Here is a 22,685-nt window from a genome sequence, read left to right as displayed (position 1 = left end):
GTTGGAGTCCAAACCGAGGCATTCTGATTCTAGGGCCACAGTGTTAACTATGGGGAAAGTCAGGCTTTCATTTCCTCATCCATCCTTCCATCTGTCCATCCATCCACCCATCCATTTAACACATATGTCTTAACCTACCATGAACCAGGAACTAAGCTCAGGGTACAGAGACACCTAAAACATGATCTTGTCCTTGAGCTCACGGTCCCTGGAATCCAGTGGATCACAGGTTTTAATTTATAAGCCATGCAACCAAGAGGACATTTGTGGAGACCAGATTTGGGATCCTCCTGATGGGGGAAGAAGGGTGGAGCCCTGGCTAAGGCTTGAACAGAGAACCCTGTCTGTTCACAGGTTTGCCCAAGTAGGCACCACATATATTCCCATGGGACAGAACCTTATTTTTTCCTTGGTGAGAATGAAGTTGCTGTCTAACAAACAAGCATTATAACAACGGCCCGAGCTCATTTGTGTGCATTTGTGGAGCAGCTGAGGGAGAGGTGTGCCTGGGCGTCTGATTACACTGGGGTGCGGTCCACTCTTGCCTCCTCTGGCTGCTGCTCTCATCTTGCTGTTAATGGGGCCCAAGGGAGAGCTGGGCCAGGGTAAGAGCAGACACTCTCCTCCCCCATTGCCCAGGGTGTTCTGGAATCCACGCCAGCCCTCACCTGTCGAAGGCTTTCACCAATTAGCCTTTCCTTCCAGGGCCCACACGGCCCTGGCATCTGCCCCTTACACCAAAGCCTCCCCGGTCTGTGGTCCCTATGGGGTCCCCTCCCCCCGCCCAGTGCTCTAATTGCTCCGTGGCCACAACTCAGACCCGGCATGGTGGTGTCCTAAGGGAGCCTGCACTGGTCAGAGGCCATTCTAAGGACACTCCCTGCAGCCATCCTACCCCCTTCTGGACAGAATTCCCATTAAAAAAACGAATATGAAATATCATCTCAAATTGACTAAGTGGCTTTCCCGTTTAGCCAGTATCTTCACACCTGTTTCTCACCTGACCCTCGGGACAGTCCAGTCTTCCTGTTCTATAGTCAAGGGAAGGAAAGCTCAGAGAACAGGAGGGGACTATGCCAAGTTGTATAGTTCGGAAGCGGGCTGCCCATGTGAACCCGAGTCCTGTGTTTTTTCTGCTACTTCAATGTTAAAAAATTCCACCCCCCCCCTCATTGCACCTGCTTTGAGGAAACAAAGAGTCAGCCCATTGTGCCACAGCTGGGGGACCTTAGCCTCCATGTGGACCTGGACTGCACCTGGTCCAAGGCCTCCATCACACCTTTATCACCTGGAGCCCTATTTAGAGGGAGAAACTGATACATGGGGGAAGGGCGGGCTCGGGAGAAAGCCATCATTGTCCCCGGAATCCCAATGCTGCTTTAGGAACCCCACCTGCGGCCTTGCTTTATTTGAGTCTGATGACAGCACCGTGAAGTGGGCGGTGTGGGGGATGACGGTCAAGTGCAGGTGAGCAGACTGCCTGCCTCCTGACTGGGCCTTTCGGGAAGCCGTCCTAAGCCGGGGATGGGCAGAGCCCTCGCCACTGGGCCGCCGGACTGAGCTGTCCTCGCTTCCTTCCACTGAAAGCATTCCTCCCTGGGCCACTTGCCACTAAGTTGCCAGAGTGGCAGAGACTTGGTGCGTCTGAGCAAGCCACGATTTCTTGCTGCACTTGGCCAAATACATATGCTCTTTTTGTAAGCGATTGTTTATTTATTTGTGTTCTGCCCAGCCAAGGGGAAGAACGGTATTCGGTAACTGGCCACTCAGAAATGTGGTTCTGGGGGCTGAGCAGCCTCAGGTTCTCCCATGTCCGTGAGGCACATGTTTGTGCCAAGGGTGGCGGGAGAATGTCAAACCTGGCTTGCCTTGCTCCCTGCCTCAGTTTCTCCTTGTGCTGCACGGATAATCACCCAGCCTCCTCTTCTTGGAAAACGGATCGTAATGACGGAAGTCCCTGAAGCACAGCTTAAGGTTGAGAAAGTCAGGCATGAGGGCTCCCTAGGAAGTGGAGGCAGGAGCAGGCAAGGCCACGAGGAATCCCAGCATGCCCTGGGCTGCCTTGGCATGCCTGCCGGGTCATACTGCTGCTACGCCCAGCAGGGAGAAGGCACCATCTTCCTTTATCTGGATTTTTCTTCCTTCTTTTCTTTTTATCCCTTTTACCCTCCATCATGTGTCTCCCCCCCACCCCCAATCTCCTCATTTTAGGAAAGAACCATAAAGATGCAACTAGACCTTGAAAGCTCCCTCCTAACTTTGACTTCTGTATTGTTTCTTTGAGGGAGAGCAGTTGGGGGCTGTGTTTCGCCTGGGGTATTGGACCAGACCATGCAAGAAAGGCCAGAGGGGATCAAAGACATGATACAGACATCTGCTTGGCACGTGGCCTGCCTGGGCCTGCCCCTGCTCTCCCCAGCTCTGCCACAGCTGCCCCCTTGATAAGGAGGGGGGGGATGTCACAGAGAGGTTTTAGATGCTCAGCACGTTGTCTTCCCTGAGATGGACAATGCCTGTCACCCCCACCCCCCACCCTGGGAAGGAGCCGAGGGGCCCCCTGAGTCCCTGGAAAGCTGAGTTGGCCACTTTCACACAGCTCCATTGGCAAGAGCCTGCCTGCTGGTTCTCCAGATGCCTTTTCCTTTGGCTGGATCGAAGCCTTTAAAAAAGTGACACCTTGGATTTTATTTCACTCCTTTTTCTGCAAAGTCCAAAGACGTTTACAGGCGTGAGCTCTATAGGCTTTATGGAAACCCATCAAAAAGCAGGGCTTGTTTCCTTCATCTTTATAGAGTGGAAAATAAAAGCACGGGAAGACGGAATAACTCTTCTAAGGCCACACAGTTCTTCTGAGAAGGAGGGGGAAGCCGGTGTAGGTGCCTAGAGCCTTCGGAGAGCTCTGCACCACACCACAGCTCCTCGGTGGGGATGCTGGGGGCTCCGCGCCGCTGTAGCAAGGTCTTCTCCGTTTCCCAGTGGGACAGAACCCAACTGTGACCCTGTGCTCACCTGTGGATCTGGGAGCCTGGAATAAAACAAGGAGAGATTCAGCCCAAACTCCGTGGGGAAAATGGTCCAAAGACTTTTTGCTGTTGGGTTTGTCCCAACTTCTGCTCCTAGGATTGTCCAGGATTCAAGACCCTGGGTATCTGGGGGACGCACTCTTTAAGGAATGCTCACAGGTGTTCCAGTGCAGTGATTTTTAGGGAATACAACGTTTGGGAAAGGCTGAAGGAATGTTAGACATATTTCTTCTTAAAAAGACTTTTCAGACCTTTCCTGTAACTAATCATTACGAGTCTCTTACATGGTGTTGGAAAGTACTGTGTTTCAGTATTCAATTATTTACTCAAGGAGCCCTGTTTGGTAGGGCATCTTGGCGGGGTGGTGAGGGAGGGAGCTTGACTTCCACAGAAGACACTTCAGGACATGCTGGTGTAGGTATGATAAGGCCAGGGTTGCCCGTGTTTACCACGCCTTTAAAAAAGAGCAGGGAGTCTGAGATGGGGCATCATGAGGCACTAGTGTGACTTGTTGAGTTCCTTCCAGAACCTTCCATTTCTTCTATTTCTCTCTCCCCAACTGACTGTCTGCAGCTGCCTCTGTCATGGTATTGTCATTCATGTGTTAATGTTTCTAGTTCTCTGTTCTATGCTCTTGAGTCCTCATTTGTGTGTCTGCTCAACTTAATAAGTTGTAAGTGCGGAGGCCATGTTCCCTCTTACTCCTCAGGAGAGCTGTCTGGAGCCCACATTCATGTGTGCTGGCCCAGGGCTTGCTGGTGTGATGGTGATGAAGGACAATCTTAGCTACAAACATGGCGCCTGGAAGGGGTTGGAGGTGGAGCAGAGAGACCGCAGAGGCCAGGAGAGGAAAGAGACTCTCGGGATCTGTGTTTTTCTCGCCATGGTCCTGCCACCTGCTTAGGCTGACTGTTGACAAGCCACCTGGTTTCCCTGGATCGAGTTTTTCGTGTAAAAAAGGATTCTTCTAGCCCGAGAAGTTCCCTGACTCGGTACGTCAGCTTATTGCCAGGCTGCTCCCTCCTAATGTTTCTCCTTTTTAATTTTCAGCTCTTAACCATTGATGATAATTTCTGTGGACTGGATATGAATGCCCCCCTGGGCGTGTCTGAGATGGTGCGCGGCATTCCCGTCTTCACGGAGGACAGGGACCGCATGACTTCTGTCATCGCATACGTCTATAAGAACCACTCTCTGGCCTTCGTGGGCACCAAAAGCGGCAAGCTGAAGAAGGTAGGAACGAGGTGCAGTTATTCTGGTTATTCTGAAGGCGATCGATCCCCACGGGGACAGGTACCATCTGTGCTGTTTTACTACTTTGGCCCTGGGGGGCCGGTGATACAAATTTGAGCTAAGGAGCTATGTCGCTCTTGAGGTCACGGGTGATGCTCTCTCCCTTCTCTGCCTCTGTGTGGAGGGTTACTGTGGGAATCACAGTGGGAGAGCGTGGACATGCACCTTTCCCCTGCGGCTGGTGTGCACGTGGGGAGTTAGCCCAGCCTTGCGAGGCCATCCTAGATGATGTGTTCTCTCCAGCTTGGGTCCGTGCCCTAACGCAAAGGCTTTCTAAGGCCGGGGTGGTTGGGGAAGGTGGGCAGGGGCAAGTTACATACCTGTTCCTCTCGCTTTGGCCCTTTAGATTGGTGCATCCATCTGGAATCGTGCAGGGAAACAGATGGAGGAAAGTGCAGGACCTGCTGGAGTTGCTGATGGGGCTGAGTCAGATCATGGGATGAGGAAATTGTGGGTACTGTGGGGGCATAGAAATTACTTGAGGCGGAGCAGAACGGTGTGATCTGGGACAGGAGCTTTTCCTCATCGCTCTCCAGAAGCTTGCTGGCCTTGGGGTACTGGGTGATGTTGGCGCATCAGCAGTGTTGGGGGCACGCTTCCATCCAACTTTCTTGTCTCACCCCCCGTCTGCTCAGGCTTCTCATCTCAGTGACTTGGAGGTGGTGCCCCCTGGATGGGATCCAAAGCCTTCGTAAGACAACCCGTACCTCCTGTTTTGTGTTGGCTGATACTTAAGCTTCACTCTTGTCCCAGGGAAATAGCGGTGAATCCATGTGAAACTCCTGCTTGTCTGATTTAGACTTGCCTTGGAATTCTCTGGATATTGTGTGATTCCACATCGGGCACTGCCCGATCTGAGACAGCTTCGAGCTCTACTTTCTCTTTGCTGCGTTTCTGGGTATCAGCTCCACGTGGTCAAGGAGACAGGGTCTCGGCAATTCTAGAAGACTGTGCCTACTCTCCCATCCTACCATGTAACAGCCTGGCCATCATTTCTTTCTTTAAATTCTACAGGAACAGGCGGTGGGGCTGGAGTGTGAGAGTACGGAGGGGGGAGGCAGGGAGAGGTGTGTGTGAGGTGGGGGATGTGTGGGGAGTAGTGACACGGGGAGTATCTGGAAGAGGAAGCCCGTGCTGGTGAAATGCCACGAGGCACCGCAAGGCTGATGCGGGCGGCATGCCACCGTCTGCTGCTACGCGGAGGGCTCACCGTGACGCTGTAGTGTAGGGCCTCACGTGTCCAATGCGCGACGCGTGTGACTGCCATCTACATAGCTTTAAGAACTGTATTTCAGAGTTCTCTGCCTTTCTGCAAAGACTCGATTAAACATAAGCGAACATTTTGCTCCTGGCTTGGCGTCTTGGGATGATTTTGGCTCATGCATTGAGCCGAACCTTGTGGACGCCCCAGAAGTTTCCACCTGCGACACGTAGGTGTGTCGTCCTGGTGCGACTCCTGTTGGGTAAAGCCGCCTCCCGCCTCTCTGTCTAGGCGTGGGAGCCCGGGCTGACTCCGCTCTCTCCTCTTCCCTCTGTCCGTGGCTTCCAGCTTCCTGTGAGGCATCAAACATCCAAACCGGCGGAAGTTGTGTCCGAGAAGCCTCAGAATAAACAGAGGAGGGAAAAGCCTGGGCTTTGGAGCAGGGGCTTCAAGAGTGTTTCTGTTGGATGCTCAGATGATTTCATTCTTTATTCTGATTTGGTGAAATTAGTTTGCTGAAAAGTGAGTTCTAAACCGCAAAGGCGTTCCCATATGCGGTTCGTACAATGAGATGTCTGTTGATCTGCTTCGCCTGGCCCGACAGGTAGATAAGCACTTTGGAGAGTAAAATGTAAGCAAGACAATTTGGGGTACCTTCACTCTTCTCTCTAGTGAGCCCAGTCTCAGTGCAATGGAGAAGTGACTTACCCCAATGCACTAGAAGATTCACCCCCACTGAACTTCCTACCCCGTGCCATAGGATCATTTACTTGCTAGCAAGACTGCGTAAAAAGATCCTCTAGGAGGCTTTTTCTTTTTCCCCTTGGTCATTGTCTGAGCTGGTGTCAATGAAATAAACATTGGGAGTTCAGTGCACATAACAGAACAGACAGTTATTTTCTCTTGGGGGAGAAAAAGAGACATGGTTCCCGGCCACGGCTGCATGGTAAACCCAAGGCAGTCAACTTGCAAATGCGTGCTGTTTGTCAGAGAGTGGCCTGAGGTCGGTGGGGGCTGGCTCCCCTGCACCCGTGGAAGCCTGGCCCCTCATGGGGAGGTCAGAGCGCGGCACAGCTCCGGTGGGCTGAGGACACGCGCGGTGCGCAGAGACAATGCTCATAGGGCGGGCTGTAGGCAGAGCCTTACCTTCAAGCATCCCCAGAGCTCACCCAGGCCAGCAACGACAGGCAACACCTGACCAGGAGGCTTGGGGCTTTATAAACCTCGGGCTGGCATTTACCATTTTTTTTTTTTTTCCTTTGGGGAGTTTATATAAGAACAGTTCTGTTTCAGCCACCTGGGACGTTTCGTTTAATTTCCAGAGCAATGGTGGGATCTTTGAAGCGTAAACATTTGAGAGGTAAGAGCAGAGGGTCATGTGCAGGGGGAACAGGCCAGCAGACCCTCCTGGGGAAAGCCGGGCCATTGGGGCAGCCAAACTTTCTGCTCCACGAGCTCAGAGTGGCAGGCTTTTAAATAGTTTTGCTGGAGCCCGGCTACGGCTGCTGCGAGCTCAGCACCGCTGGCCCAGGGGACGGTTTGAGTTGGGAAAGGAAGGCTGGGCCGCCGACTCTGTTGTTTAAAATAATAAAAAGCAAACCTGGCCGGTTTATTTATTTTTTCGGAACAATAGAATTTCCCACCCCCACTCCTCGCTGAGCACCACTCGCCTTTCCTTGCCAGCACTCTGTATTGCCTTTCCCAGAGGCTATCAGACCACATCCACCTTTTGGGCAGAGGCCCAGCCGTGAGATGCTTTGGGGCTGCAAGAGGATTTTGCGGGAAGTTTTGTGAGCTGCTGAAATCAGGGGGTGAGAGTAATGGAAATCATACTGTAGCCGTAATTACAGAGTTGTCTTCTCTGAGCCCTGTAATAATCTCCCGTGTGTATCAAGGGCCATGCAGAGTTCTTTGCCATACGACAGGTGACTCGAGATGGGGAGGGCAGGTGGGAGGTCTTGGGGCTTTGCTGTGGGTTTCCGGGGTCTAGGAGCTAGACTGTAGCGATCCATAGGCTGCCCTCGAAATTACTGACTTTTCCTTTTGTTTGAAGGGTGTGGGTCCTTGTCATTTGTAACCTTGCCTCTGATGACCGTAATTTCACTCCTTTCGTGCACACATCACATGAGGCAGAGGGAAAGGAGGTGAGGAAAGTGCCAATTTGGATGTCTTTTATGTTTTCTGGGGTGTGCGTGTGTGTGTGTGTGTGTGTGTGTGTGTGTGTGTGTGTGTTATGGCGGTATGGGCAGCTTTTCCATGGCGAGCGTTATAGGCAAGTGCTGTTAAGAAACGTGGCATATAGGGGCACCTGGGTGGCTCAGTGGGTTAAGCCTCTGCCTTCGGCTCAGGTCATGATCTCAGGGTCCTGGGATCGAGCCCCGCATCGGGCTCTCTGCTCAGCAGGGAGCCTGCTTCCTCCTCTCTACCTGCCTCTCTGCCTACTTGTGATCTCTCTCTGTGTCAAATAAAAAAATCTTAAAAAAAAAAAAAAAGAAACGTGGCATATAAATACTACAGTCATCAGGAAATACTTAAGAACTTAGATATAATCCACAGACTGTTAAAATTTCAACTTCAGGTTAAAAGACAAAGATCCTGGTCTGCTTTAGGGTGTCTGTATAAACCTAAAAATCTTTGTCCCAAGTTGGGGTAATGAAGCCAGTGTTGTCTCAGATGAACAGAAATCTCCGCTTAACCCTTTGGGCCAGAGCCCTCTCTCCTTGCTTCTTGCACTCCTACCACTAAGTGATCATACTTTATGGCTGCTGTTCAGTGGTGAATTACCGCCTGACATTAGTGGGAGAGACTAATGTTCATCATGAGCCAAAACATCATAAACTCCCACTTGAGGTGTGATTGCTCCTTTCATTTTGTGATTGCATCGCTCCTGAGCGTTTAGCTAGGTTAAATTGTTCACACGTAAGGGGCGGAGTGCTTTGTGGATACTGGTTAAGCAGAACTCGGGCTGGTCTGAGCCTCGACTTGTGGTAGGATACGTACCCAAGTGTGTGATGAGCCAAGCCTTACCAGCCTCTCTTGATAGGAATTCAGTGCGTGTCAGGTGGGAGCATCAACGGGAGTGGATACCATGGAAATCATTCTTATTGAGAATTATTATGCACATTAATGTAATCTGCCTAATTTCTTTTCCTTGAACCTATTTTGAAATCGATGTGCTTGTGTTCCCCACCCCCACATCCTGACCACGGGTCCAGAAGGACCACCAAACAGGAGTGGAGTGGGGTAGAGGGAGACCCACCTGGGTCTGTATCCTTCTGACCATAAGTTCTCAGGAATGGATGTTCTGTGTGTGTGTGTGTGTGTGTGTGTGTGTGTGTGTGCAATGCCTAAGAACCATGTCAGATCAGAGATGTGTAGCTACTGCTTTGCAGCTTCCTAAATGTATCTGAGAATTCTTAACACTCACTGGAAATTTGAATGAACTTTAAAAAAGAAATTTGTGCCATCAATAGGATTCCAAATGAGTGAAGGCATCACAAAATCAAATGGAGATGTAATGTTGGAAGTCCCACTTGCCCAAGGACCCGGAGATTAGAGCAGAGGTGCGTTGCCTGGTACAGGATTTGGTCAGTGTACTCTTTCAGAAGTCTCTTCACACAGAGCTGCTGGCTGCTTTGCATGTGGTTAGACGCTCAGGCAGGAAGGAAAAGAAATATGGAGGAATCAATGCTGGACAGTTTCCGTTGTGGAAAAAGACCATCAAAGCATTTTTGTTTGATTGTGTTGCAGAGTCGTTTCTGCAATTCCCACTGCTGGTTTGGCAGGTTTGGAGCCTGTGGGCACGTGAGGCTGTGGGGTAAGTGGAGAGGAGCTAAGGTTGAAGGTGTCAAAGACAGAAGAGCACCACAGATGTCCGGGGGGGGGGGGCGGGGTCGGGAGGCTCGCTCCTTCCACTCACCTCGCATCTCAGCAGGGTGGAGTCCTCTGTCCTTAGTCTTTCAAGCCTGGGGACACCAGAACTGGTCTTCAGACGGACCTTACCTCATGCCAGCTGCCCACTTCTGGTCCACCTCCCACCTCGTGCAGTTGCCCCCGCTGGGGTATAAGCTTTTTAGTCCATGCTGTATCCAGTGGGAATGGAGAGCAGCCTAAGCTAGTCGATGTCCTTGTTGACATATCTTCCATTTATGAAGTTTCCATTCAGTCATCCTTTTTACGTTAGTGTATCCCCACTGGCTCTCACTTCTTGCCCCTTGCTACTTTTCACCACTCTGTCCTTGGGCCCACCCATGGTCCCCGCGGGTCCCTGGTTGGGGGTGAGGATCTCAAGTGGTCGCTCGGAGCCGACCTGAGCAGGCTTGGCGAGGTGTCCTCACAATGGAGCTGTGGCATCAGCCCCACTCAGAGCAGCCTGACGCCGAACGCTGGGGCATCACCTCCTGCTCCTGGAACCTTCTAGAAACATACTTTGAGATCCCCAGAAAATATCATCTTGGGAACACTTGTCATCTTATTTTCCAAATGATCATTAGTAGTGCCCATGATTTACAGAGATAGTCTTAAATGAGCTTTGCCAATTCAAGATTTACTGATACACGTGTGCCACTTTTTTGAATCATATGTGTGTGTGTATATATATACGTTTGTGTAGAATGATCCTGATCATAAATTAAAATGCGGAGACATTAAAATTGAAGAGCGTGCTGCAGAAACACCCCAAATCATCGAGCACACTCAGTCAGCTGATGCTCAGATGCCAGACACGCTGGAGGAATTTATCCAGTGACACATGCAATTGAAGTAAAATATTGTGCTTTACAAGAACATATCATTAAAATGAAAACTAGCAGCATATCAGGAGTCTGGCCATGTAACCAAGACAACAAAGATGGGGAAGGATGAAAGAGTTGGTGTACCCGAGGAAGAGGGAGGGGCAGAGGCAAGACGAGGATGGGGCCCCCCGGCAGCAAATGGCCTTGTACTGCCGGGCTCCCATCTGATAGGATCCGCATCAGAGAAGAGCCTCTTTCTGTCCTTAGCGGTGAAGGCTCTGGGTGAGAGGAGGAGAAGGGGAGGTCTTCGTCACCTGAAATCACTGCGCTTTCTCCGCCAACTTTGATGGGGGATGGCAGCGGCAGCTGGGCCGACTCTGGACCCACTCTGGACCCACTGGCTGGAGCTCTGATCGGCGTGTCTGTGTAGAGTTGCTACTTGTTAGCCAGTGACTTCTGGGAATGTGGCCACATGGCCAGCCCCTTGGGGGGGTCACTGTGTTTCTCCCCCGTAGCTTTGGCTTCTTGTAGAGACATTCACGGGGACTTTTGAAATAGCTGTCTCAAGTCTGCCGTCGTCACTCCATGGCTTCCATCCTGGCCCAGGTGACGCAGGGGTGTTAGTTATCGATTGTGGTGCAACAGATCACCCCAAAATGTAGAGCCTTAAACAAAATGCTATTAATTATCCCATGGTTTCTGTGGTCAGGAATCCGGGCATGGCCTAGCTGGGTGGTTCTGGTTCGGGATTACCGACAGACTACAGTCAAGGTGTCATCTGGGGCTGGAGTGGGGGGTGATCCTCTTCTAGAACTATTCCCATGGCCCTGGGCAGCCTCAGGTCCTCACTGGACACCCCACGCGGGCCTCTCCATGATGGCCACTCCCACAACACGGCAGCCGAGAGGGGGACAAGGGAAGAGGAGCAAGCTGAAAGCCACGGTCTCTTTGGAACCTCATTTCAGAAGTAGCATCTCATTGTCTCTGCTGTATTCTGTTCCTTAGAACTGTCAGTCATGTGGCCCAGCCCACCTGCAGGACGAGGGGCTTCTAACCTCCACAGGGGCCTGAATACCAGGGGACAGGGGGCCTGGGGACCCTTTTAGATGCTGCTCATCACACTAGAGCTCTGTGTCTGGGCCCTCGAGGGCACCTGAGCCAATACTCTTAAACTTGCCGTTAACTGCTAGTAGCGTGAGAAGGAGCACAGCCCAGCTCAGGGGCAGATGTGGCCAGAGCGCCGAATCCGGCTTCCTGCTCCCTAGGGTTTGATCATGCAGACCTGTCAGAGAATCTAGGGGTGAAACAGAAAGAGGCCATGTGGCCTGCCATGCCCAGGGCCAGAGGCTGAGGAACCATCTTTAGCAGGAGGCCTGGGAGCTCAGAGAGGCAGTCCCAGGTGCTCTGTTAATTTTAGGGAAATGGTGATGGTTTATGATGGTGGGTGAGAGACATAGGTCGAGTCAGTAACTGCGGAGAGCTCTGCATGGCCTTGGAGAATCTGTGGCTCTTGGCTTTGCCTCCATTGCGAATCATCTCCTTCCTTAGGAAGGGGTCACTTTCCTAGTGTTGGAACTGGCAGGAAAGAGGATGGGAAGGGAACTGTAGTGATTGAATGCCCAGTAAGTACCAGGCACTGTTCTAGGTGTTTTCCGTGCATAATCCTCAGCATTTCCTTTGGGGTAAATTCTACAACCTCCATTTTACACCTGCGGCCAGAGACTGACTAACTTCCCCGAGGTCACATGATTTGATCTAAGGTGGCCCTTTGACTCGTATATAGGCTCGAGTCAGGGGCTCTGCTGAGGTTGTGCTCTCAAGCTGTGGGCTAAGGTCACCTCCACACCCGTCTTCCCACACCTGGCTACTGTGCCTTGGCCAGAAACTCCCTTTCATTCCCTCTGCCCCTGTGCTGGCTCAGGGCCCTGTGCTCAAGCCCGGATGGTTATAACTGATTGCCCATCTCTAGGTGCTCCTCTCTTTAATTGTCCTGTGAATTTTGCCAGATTCATCTATCCAAAGCAACTCCAATCCTATGTTTCCTGGGTTGAAAAAAAAAAAAGGAAGAAGAATAGTCACTGATCCCAGCTTTCACGGTCCCTGCCCATCGCCCTGCATGGAAATGGCCCAGCCACACTCTCCTCCAGCTCAGTCCTTCAGCCCTGGCCCCGCACAGGGTCCTCAGGGGCCCTGGCTAATTTTAAATACCAAAGAAGAGGCTCCCACCTGAGAAACAATGGGATTCCCACCTACATGGCAGCTCTCCCTCCTCCATGATTTCCCTCTGGAGGAGCAATTATGCCCGAGGCCCATCCCGAGGCAGAGTGGGCGGTGGCCTTGGGGAGGGCTGGAGCTTTTCTGGGAAGCAGACAAACTGTGCTTTTCCACTTGCCACTGACCTGCTGCTTAGGACACACTCGGGCGTTTCTTTGTCTTCAGCTTCTTACCCGCAGGCTCTCTCTCAACAGCCTGCGGGACTATGTGTCGTGGTTCTTGATGGTTTTTCCCATTGTAGTTCATCTGGGGTCCCTGTCTTGGCTCATTTGGGAGATGGCTGCTTCTCCTTAGATCCCAGAACTGCTTTGCAAGCTCTGTGGGGCTGAAGATCTAATTACACCATCTCCTTACCACTCCTGGCTGTTTTGAGCACCTCTCCCCACCAGTCCAGCTGGCTTCTTTTTCTCCCCAAATGCCCGTCCCCTGAACCTGAGCTTCTGCGCTGTGACCTCAGTCCTGTGCTTGCTTGCTTTTGTCCACTGTCACCTCTCAACTCTTGGCTGCTGTTCCTGTCATTATGTAGTGTTGTATACTCACAAACATCATCCCCACCCATTCACCCAGGACCACTGTGAGGCTAGTGACACCTGGACCAGTCCTGGCTCCACAGTTCCTTTCTAGATTTGGTGACCTGAGGGACAGTGACTTGAGGGGCTCCCTTTCCCCCAAAGCCACCTCTTGACGCCCATCACCAGGTGGCCTTATCTCCATTTTTCACTGAAGAGTCCAAGGCTCAGGACGATGAAGAGTGGGAGCCCATCTACGTACGGGCCATGTTGCTGGCACAGCTGGGTGGGGACCCAGGTCTACTCTGTTGACCTGCTTTGCCTACATGAGTCACATTAGGAAAAGGCGGCCGGGGATGAGGCCATTCTCAGGCTGGTAAAACACCTGGCATCCCCAGGGCCTCCCCTGGTCCCAGTTTTTCTGGCTTCTTTCAGAAGCCCCTTCTGTTCCCCCCCAAGTCTCCTGAGGAGGCCTTGGAGGCAAGGAGGGCAGAAGGGAAGGAGAACAGGAAGGAGGTGGTTGTCCCTTTCGCTCTTGCAAAGAGGATGGCTCATCTTTCTGTTCAGCCACTCCTTCCTTCCCGCCAAGATGTGAGCATGCTGGGGTGGGGACAGCTGAATCTGAGCGTGCCCTCATCATTGGACTAGAGATGTCAGAAGGACGCTGAAGCTGCTGTGTGACTTGCTCTCATCACGGCATCCAGAACTTCACCCAAGTGCTCCTGCTTTTTAGGTCTTCCCACTGGGAGGCTCAGAGGCCCGTGGGTTTTCAGGCAGAATTATGCCCAAGATCCTATGGGCATCTCATGCTCTTTGTGTTTTTGATAACAGTGAAGACGGTTAGAGAGCTTTGGTTTCTTCTTAAAGATCTATAAGTCTATAAGTGCTTTAATAAATCTCTCTGCTGATTCACCAATGTTTCCTCCAGGGATCATTCAGTTCTGTCCATTTTCTTCAGCCTCCCCCAAAAGATCATAGCATTTATCCATGAGTTTCTACCAGAAACAGGACTCCTCTACGGGGACGTCTCACGATGGGTGCACAAGTTTTTTGAGAAGTTGTATGTAATTATATTTTAAATGTTTGATATTAGCATATATAAACTATCTTATTTAATCTTTATGATCACAGTTGTTTTGGGCCTTCCCTCAGACATACCAGATATGGGAGAGGAAAATGCATTTAAAAAAAAAAGACTTATTTATCCATTTTATTTTTTTAAAGATTTATTCCTTTATTTTAGAGATAGAGAGAGAGCACGTTCGAGTAGGGGGAAGGGGCAGAGGGAGAGAGAATCTCAAGCAAACTCCCTGCTGTGTGCAGAGCCCAACCCTGAGGGCTCGAACCCACGACCTTGAGATCATGACCTGAGCAGAAATCAAGAGTCGGCCACTTAATACACTGAACCACCAGGTGCCCCAAGATTTATTTGTCCATTTTAGAGAGAGAGAGATTGAGAGAGAGCATGAGCGTAGGGGGGAGGGGCAAGGGAGAGAGAGAAAATCTCAAGCAGACTCCCTGCTGAACACAGAGCCCGCCATGGGGCTCGATCTCCCAACCCTGAAGTCACGACCTGAGCTGAAACCAAGAGTCAGTTGCTTCACTGACTGAGCCACCCAGGCGCCCCAGGAAAGCACATTTTAAACTTCACTTACAGAGTGAATCTCTTTTAGATCCCACAAGGTTTTTCAGGCAGAATCAGCTTAGGCCTTGGGTGGACCTGAACTTTCACATCATTGACCTTGACCATGGCAGCTGGGACGCTGGACCCCACCGTGATCTGGGCAGTATCAAGACCACAGGGAGGCTGGCAGTACTGACCAGCTAGTGCCTCAACCAGGCTGTAGGTTTTCTTCCTCCAATGGGAAGGTCATGGGCTTTGGCTGAAGAGATACGAGTTCATCAAAGGAAGCCAAAGAATCCTTTTCCAAATGGAAGAATCTTTTTCCAAAAAGGATATGTCATGTATCCATTTCATCAGTTTGAGTTTTTATCCAGTCCTGAATAAGCGTCTGCCTTCAGCGCAGCTCAGATTACCCAGAAATCACAGGCAATCAGATGTTTCAAAACCCATAGCTGAGAATATCTTCTGAAAACAGTTTATTTTCTCTACAGAAAAGAGTTTATTAATATAGTTGGATCTTTGTCCCAGTGCATCTAAACCTTCCCAGTTAGCCTGCAGGTGCCCAGTATGGTGCTGTCTGAAGGTAACAAATGTATCCAAAGGCGGACTGTTGAGGCTTATAGTATCTGGGTGTGTGTAGAACTCTATCGGCTAGCTTAGGCTACATTACATTGTGGTCAGGAATGACTCCCAAATTTAAGTAGCTTACCACCATAAAGGTTATTTCCAGCTCAGGTTCATGTGCACCCTGGTTGGGTGGTGGCTGTGCTCCATGCAATGTATTTGGGACGGAGACTGAAGCGCAGTCCCTTTGTCTGGGGACATGCCAGTCTTCCATTAGAAGGAAAAGCGAGAGTTTGACTTCTTCTTTGCCGATTCAGATGCCTTTTATTTCTTTTTGTTGTCTGATGGCTGAGCCTAGGACTTCTAGAACTATGTTGAATAGCAGTGGTAATAGTGGACAGCCCTGCCGTGTTCCTGACCTTAGCGGAAAAGCTCTCAGTGTCTCCCCATTGAGAATGATATTTGCTGTGGGTTTTTCTTAGATGGCTTTGATGATATTTGAGGAATGTACCCTCTATCCCTACACTTTGAAGAGTTTTGACCAAGAAGGGATGCTGTACTTTGTCAAATGCTTTTTCAGCATCTATTGAGAGCATCATATGGTTCTTGTTCTTTCTTTTATTAATGTATTGTATCACATTGATTGATTTACGGATGTTGAACCAACCTTGCAGGGTTGCTGGGGGTGGAGAGAGGGATAGGGTGGCTGGGTGATGGACACTGGGGAGCGTATGTGCTATGGTGAGTGCTGTGAATTGTGTAAGACTGAGACAAATAATGAGACAAATAATACATTATATGTTAATTGAAAAAAAGAAAAAAGAAAAAAGAAACAAATGGTCAAACAGCTTTGGGGAAAAAAAAAAAGAAGGAAAAGTGAGACGGCAGGGCTGATGACTGTTAGGGCTGCCTCTTGGAAGTAGCTCCCATTCCTGCTACTCACATTTTATTGGTCAAACCAAGGTGAAGGGTGTGGGAAATATACACCTGCCACAGGAAGGGGCCTGGTGTGTATATGTACGGGGAGGGTGGGGAGGGGCAGGGAAACTTTTGTCAATAGCACAGTTTACCGTAAAAACTGTTAGCGTGACTGTCAACATTTAGTCAAGAAATATCAACTTGGTCATCTGGAATGTGCTAGATGTTTCTTGACTTAAAGAGCTGTGGTCTCTTCTGGCTTAATATTGGAGAAAACATCTGAGGAATATAGGATATGGCTGATTTCATATCATCAACTCCAGACTTTGTGTTAGAGATTTTTTAAAAAACGAAATCCTCTACCAGCTGGTTTTCTTGTGATTTGCTTTTTCTCCTAAAAACAAAGCTAGAGTTGTTCAGTTCCTTCTATTAGTCGGGCTCCGTATGTTTGTATTTCCCTGCATTCAGTTTTCCATAAGAGTGAGGGCACTTTTCTACTGAAACACAAAGATCAGATTGTGCTCAGCCGATGTCTCTGGGCGTAATTAAATTACCCAAATTTGTTAAATCATTTCTCTTACCTGCAATTAAATAGAGCCTCCCAAATTAATTTTCCCTGAGTAACTGAACCCCCAAAGATTCCTCGACTTCCCTCTCTGAATCTGCTTTTCTAATTGTGAATTCCAAAATTCGTTCTGGACATGGGCAGGACCTCTGGCCCCTGAATTCCATTTCTCCGGGCAATGAACCCGATCTGGTTCCCACACTGGCTACCTACTCCAGGTCAGTTCACGGACCTCCTTATGAGGGCTCCCCACCGACCACTGCTTTCTGGAAAAGGCAGGAGAAGTGCGGAGCTGGAATTCTGAGCGAAGGAAGCCGTCCTGCAGATTGGTTTGAACAACATTGATTTTTAGCTCTCTAACTTATTTTGTCGACTGCCAATTTTTTGGCTGATATGACTTAAACTTACACCAAACTGATGATGCATGAGAATCATTGAGCATCTATAACTGGGGAAAATGATATGTATTTTCATGGCTGAGACCGTGGCAGCCATTGTGAGGGCCTTGGCAATCCCAGAAAGCTCTGGAGCAGTTGCCCTTTTGCAAATGTGCTAGGAGGGGTCCTCTAATCTTTTGCCAAGCTCTCCAACTTCTGTTTCCAGGTAGATAAGACATACACCCACACAGCCATGACTATCTGCCCCCTCCCATACTTACACACACATTCACGTCACAAACACGCACGGTTGCCTCATCCCCACATGTACCTGTAGGCGCCCGTGCACTTGGGAGCTAGTCCCTTCTCTTTGCACTCAAGCCTGGGGCGGCTCCTCCCCTGTGCCGCCCTCTCTGGCTGAGTCCCGCCTCCCTGGTGATCTCGCTGGGAAATTAGCAGCGCACCCTCTAATCAGTTTACCTCTGACTCGCCCACTTTGGCTTTGAGATGATGACAGAGCGGAGCTATTTAGCCGTCACCCGCGCTGACTGTTGCCCAGATGGACAGCGTCTCAAACATCAGAGCGGGTTCTCTCTCCTCCATGTGTGTGGGGAGGTAATGAGTCTCCCAGTTGCTTTTTTAAGTGCTTCTTGCATCTGCCTTTCATTTTAATGCCTCCTGCCTGCTGACCTCGCTTCCCGGCAGCCAGCCTAAGTGTGATTCCCATAATTAGCTTAGCGATAATTTAATCTCTCTGCTTTAAATTTGATTGTCTTTGAGGGACTTGGGTCTGGGGACAGGGGAGAGGGGACCTTTGCTTTTGTCTGGACTCTCTCTGTCCGGGGGCAGGAGTGTGGGGCGTTGCTGGGTTGGGGTGGGGGTGGGGACTGTGATTCTCCTTCTGTCCCTCCCTTTCTTTGTCCCTATTTCCCTTCCGAGTATGAAAGCCTGTGAGTGTGGGTACACAAAGCACTTTAAGGTGCCTAGGTGGGGACCAGCTCAAAAATGGGAAAATAGGGGCACCTAGGCGTCGCAGTGGGTTAAGCGTCTGCCTTCAACTCAGGTCATGATCTCGGGGTCCTGGGATCGAGCCCCATGGCGGGCTCCCTGCTCTGCAGGGAATCTGTTTCTCCCTCTCACTCTGCCCCTCCCCTGCTTCTGCTCTCTATCTCTCTCTCTTTCTCTCCCAAATGGGTAAATAAAATCTTCTTTAAAAAATGGGAGAACAGTACACTTCCTCAGTGGTGATGACAGCCATGCTCTTAAGCCAGAGAGAGGTGAGAAGGAGCAAAAGGAGCCACGGAATGCCGCCCTGTTGTGCCCCACACGCATTCCTGGGAACCCCTGCGGTCTTCACATCCATGTCTGTATCTATCTGTCCGGGTGTGTATGTGGGGTTACCCATGCCTCTCAGTGGTTAGGAACCAAACCCGCTGGGTACATGAAGAGTTAGAATCGACAGCAGGGAAATCTTAACTGTGTTGGCCGGCAGCACCTCTGACTTTGGACAAATTGTTTTATTTGAGCAATGAGTATATTGATATATGTGCCCTCCACCTCTCTTATGAGGGAGCTGAGGGTAATAGGAGTTCCCATCTATAGAGCATTCTTTGACTCACCAGGAGGGAAGAAAGTATTAAAAATTAGGAAGACGGTGAGGATCATAGGACTTTCTGTGCCTAGTAAACTTCTACGAAGAGTTTTCAAAATCCATAAATCTAAAAGCCCACGTGCACCCAGGCAGGGTGTGTAGAAGGTCTCCGGAGATGGGGTCTCTAGGGAAACCCCAGTGGCTCCAAAATGGTGCACTAACCAGTCTCTGTGGGATTTAACTGTGCTCACGATCTCTCTGGCAGAACTTCAGAGCCCAGAGAGGAAGGTGAACGACATAATTCAGATGAGCCACCCTTGGCCACTCACTGAGCTGGTAGCGCATGTGAGGCAGTCTAACGGGGGACTAGCCGGGGTGAGAAGAGGGCACAGGTAGGGCACGCTCAGCTCTGAGCTTGGGTTCCCTCCTACCACCTCCGGCAACCTGGAAACAAGGTCTTTGATTTATGCGCTGACTTTTAATTAAAAGAACAGCAGAAAAGAAATCTCATTTTGCTGCTATAGGATAAATGGTTCGCAATCCGAACTGATTTTGTTTCTTCTCCAAATGGACCAGTGCTGTGGGAGTGTGTGCCTTTGTGTGTGTGATGGGACTCTTGGTCTGACCCCTCTAACACTGCTTTGCTCCCAGGGCTGACCTTGCTTCTCCCTCCTGGGTCCTGCTGTGTGGTCCTAACACCCCCTTCCAGGTGTGCATTCTTGCCCTGGTTGACAATTTCTCTTTGTAGCTTTCCCCAGCATCTTTACTTGAAGAGATGCTGTCAGTTCTGGTCTAAGTTGCTTGTAGAACCAACCAACCTACCTTCCTTCCTTCCTTCCTTCCTTCCATCATGACAATGTTTATGCGGTTTTGGGCAGAAGAGATTTTATTTTGGTGGTCACCCCAAATTCTTAGGATGTTTTGATTTCCCTGAGAGCCCCTCATGACATCCCTTTGGTACTTCCCAGGGTAGAATTTACCAGACTCGCAGCCCTTGTTCTCTGGGAGTCGATCTGCTCTAACAGGACTGAATCTGATGTGGGAGTGACCTCCCACATGCTTGGATGCAAACCTGGCCTTTCTTACGTGACAACATTTATTTACCATCACTACCCATCACCTCAAGTGATGTGATACAGACTGCCCTTTTCTGTGGGTCCTACCTTCTAGAAATGCCGATGTTTATTTGCTATTTAGAAGTGTAGTTCTATTTGAGAATGTGCCAGGTCCATTCACAGCATTTTCATCCTTCTCTCCACCAACAAGGTTTGTGGGGCCCTGACCATTGGTTACAGAAGCAGAAACTAAGGGTCCTCATCCCAGCCCAAGGACCCTCCTGCCACTACCCTGCTGCGATTTGGGGGCACTATTGAAGAAGCCACTGTGGGCTCTTTGTTCCAGAGAAGGAGGGAAAAATCTGTCCCTGAAACTTACTAAAAGACCCCAGGGGAACCAGCCACAAAAATCACCAGCTCAGAGAAGCCAGAAAAACAATCTCAGTGCCACGGAGAGGCGTCCTAAGCCAGGCACAGGAATTTGGGTTTGTGCTTGGTGACAAATCCTCGTCCTTCTCTGCTGCTGACTCACTTTGAGGGATGAAGGCCAGTCACCCCCCCCTTTGCAGGGTCTCAGTCTTATTTGCAGTAAACAACAGAGGGAAGGCGCTCAAGCCCTCCCCCACCTTCTGTCTGCTGCTGCATTTATAAATACTCAGTCACACAGTGTCCTAGGGAGCTTCACAGGGACAGAAGCCACCACTTCACAGCTAGAATGTTTGTTCCTGCCTGCCACTCACCTCAAACTAAGAATTGGTATCTGTGGGCTCTCCCGAGAGCCCCAACTCATACAGCCTGCTGTCTACCACCAACCCCGACCACCTCCCGCACCTGCTTCTCTTCTATGAGTTGAGGGAAGGACCCCCTGTGCCCGCCACCTACGTGATGGGACCAGCAGTGACGTCTACTTTCCAGCCTGTCAAAGTGATGCTTCCCAGAGCACTGGGAGGCCCTGGGGCAGTTCTGTAAGATGAGATCACTGGAGCTAAACTTGTCTTTGCTGACAGCCCAGAACTGGGTTCCAGGGTTCCTGGCAAACTTGGGAGGGAGTCGGCTGGGGGTGAGCCCCGCAGGGGCCCCAGCTTCTGCCATCACTGATGTCTCTTGACAAGGCTTCCTTCTCCTCTGTCTGTTCTCCCTTCCCATTTTGGCTTCCCAGCTTCCCTGTTCTAAAGATTTGCCTCTGTGCCCACCACCCCACCTAGTTCCTAGAGGCTTAAAGGGCCAGTATAAAGCCAGGTTGGAAATCTTAAAAAAAAAAAAAAAAAAAAAAAAAAGTCAGCGTGACGTCCAGGTGGCTCAGTGGGTTAAGCATCGGACCCTTGGTTTCAGCTCAGGTCATGATCTCAGGGTCGTGAGATGGAGCCCCGTGTTGGGCTCCTGCTCAGTGGGGAGCCTGCTTGAGATTCTCTCTTTCACTCCCTCTCCCCCTGCCCCTTATCCCACTCTCTCTCTCAAATAAATAAATAAATCTTTAAAAAAAAGAAAAGAAAAGAAAAGAAAAGAAAAGAAAAAAGCCAGGTTGGAGGATGTGCCCAGCATCCGTGAGGAGTGGCATGTTGCTTCTCTGTCCTTGCGCGTGGACAGTTGTCTTGTATCGCAGGACACTGGTCTTCCGTGCTGTGCAAGTCTCCCTGCAGGGAGGGGGTGAAGTGGGGTCCCGGTGCCTGATAGAGCCCCTCTCCTCTTCACACTCCCGTGTGTCTGTGGTCTGTCATTCAGGCAAATGAGTCCAGTGCTCGAAGGGTCCCAGGAATTCAGAACGAGACTTGGGAATCCCATCGTCAGGAACCAGAGTCATCTGACACTGAGGGAGAGGGCTTTCCTGGCCAGGGAGCCAGGCCAGAGTGAGCCACAGAAGTACTGTAGGGGGTAGACGAGCTTCCCTGCTGGGAGGACAAGTCCATGGTGGAGGAATGAGGGGAGGGAGCCCCAGAAACCTCCCCAGGGACCAGCCACGAGTATATGAGTCTCCTATTGCTGCTGTAACAGATTGCCACAAGCTTATGGACTTAAAACAACACGGATTATTCTCTTACAGGTCAGTAGGCCAGAAGTCTGATGTAGGTTTCACTGGGCTAAGATCACGGTGTCCGACAGCTGCGTTCCTTTCTGGAGGTTCTCAGGGAGAATCAGTTTCCTTGCCTTTCCAGCTTCCCAGAGGCTGCCCATGTTCCTTGGTTCAGGACCCTCTTCCCCTATTTTGAAAGCTAGCAACATTGCCTCTCTGTAGCCTTAGCTCCTTCTAACCACTGCTGGGAAAGGCTTTCTGCTTTAAGGACGCGTGTGATCCTATCAGGCTTACCTGCATCAGCAGCAGCGAAAGCTGACTCCCCTGCAAAGGTCAAAATCACTGCTTTGTCAGTCAGGGCTGGGGAGGGAAAAGTGAGCAGCTACTATGTGCTGGGCCCTTTGCTACCCAAACCTTACCCGTGGAAGTCCAGGGCCCTCACGACAGCCCTGTGTGGTAAATGTGTTTGCTCCAGGTTTTCTCACGAGGACACTTAGATCCAGACCCCAGACCCCATGCCCTTGTGTTCCCTCTCCTTTTGTGGATGCACAAGATTTGGGGTACATGTGCCCATGCGCATTTTAGAGCTTGATTTGGTTTCCTCACCAAGAATTGTGAGGTCGGGGTGAGGCTGGGGCAGGCAGAGAGAGCTTGAGGCTCCAGAGAGGAAAACTTGGTCTTTGATCTTGGGCGTCTCTCCTTGCGGGAAGCTTCTGAGCCTTTCAGGGCCCGTGTCCCGAGCCTCAGCAAGAGTGGGCCTTTTTCTCGCTGCCTGTTGAAATCCCTGGACTCTCACCACAAGCTTCTGTACTTACAGGACTGATGTCAATTGGGCTTGTGACAAGGAACAGCTGAAGTGTTATATAATTCCCTTTCAAATGTGTGTGTAACAGTATGTGTATAAATACGGTGTGTGTATGTGTGTGGGGGGAGGGGTTTGTTCCTGG

General features: G+C 50.5%; 1 protein-coding gene across 1 annotated transcript in view; it reads left to right on the top strand.

Annotated features, from left to right (window-relative positions):
- The window catches only part of PLXNA4 (plexin A4), a gene marked incomplete at both ends in the record, with an annotated part of 353,784 nt that overhangs the window by 13,431 nt on the left and 317,668 nt on the right, over positions 1 to 22,685 (top strand). The window contains one exon of the mRNA XM_080819151.1: positions 4,074 to 4,256. Coding sequence (XP_080675277.1) covers positions 4,074 to 4,256 — 183 coding nt within the window. The remainder of the gene's footprint in view (positions 1 to 4,073; positions 4,257 to 22,685) is intronic.

This window comes from Martes martes, assembly GCF_963455335.1.
Source record: "Martes martes genome assembly, chromosome: 11".
NCBI classification, from domain to species: domain Eukaryota; kingdom Metazoa; phylum Chordata; class Mammalia; order Carnivora; family Mustelidae; genus Martes; species Martes martes.
The sequence above is the reverse complement of the archived record's forward strand: the minus strand, read 5'-3'. Positions and strand labels throughout refer to the sequence as shown.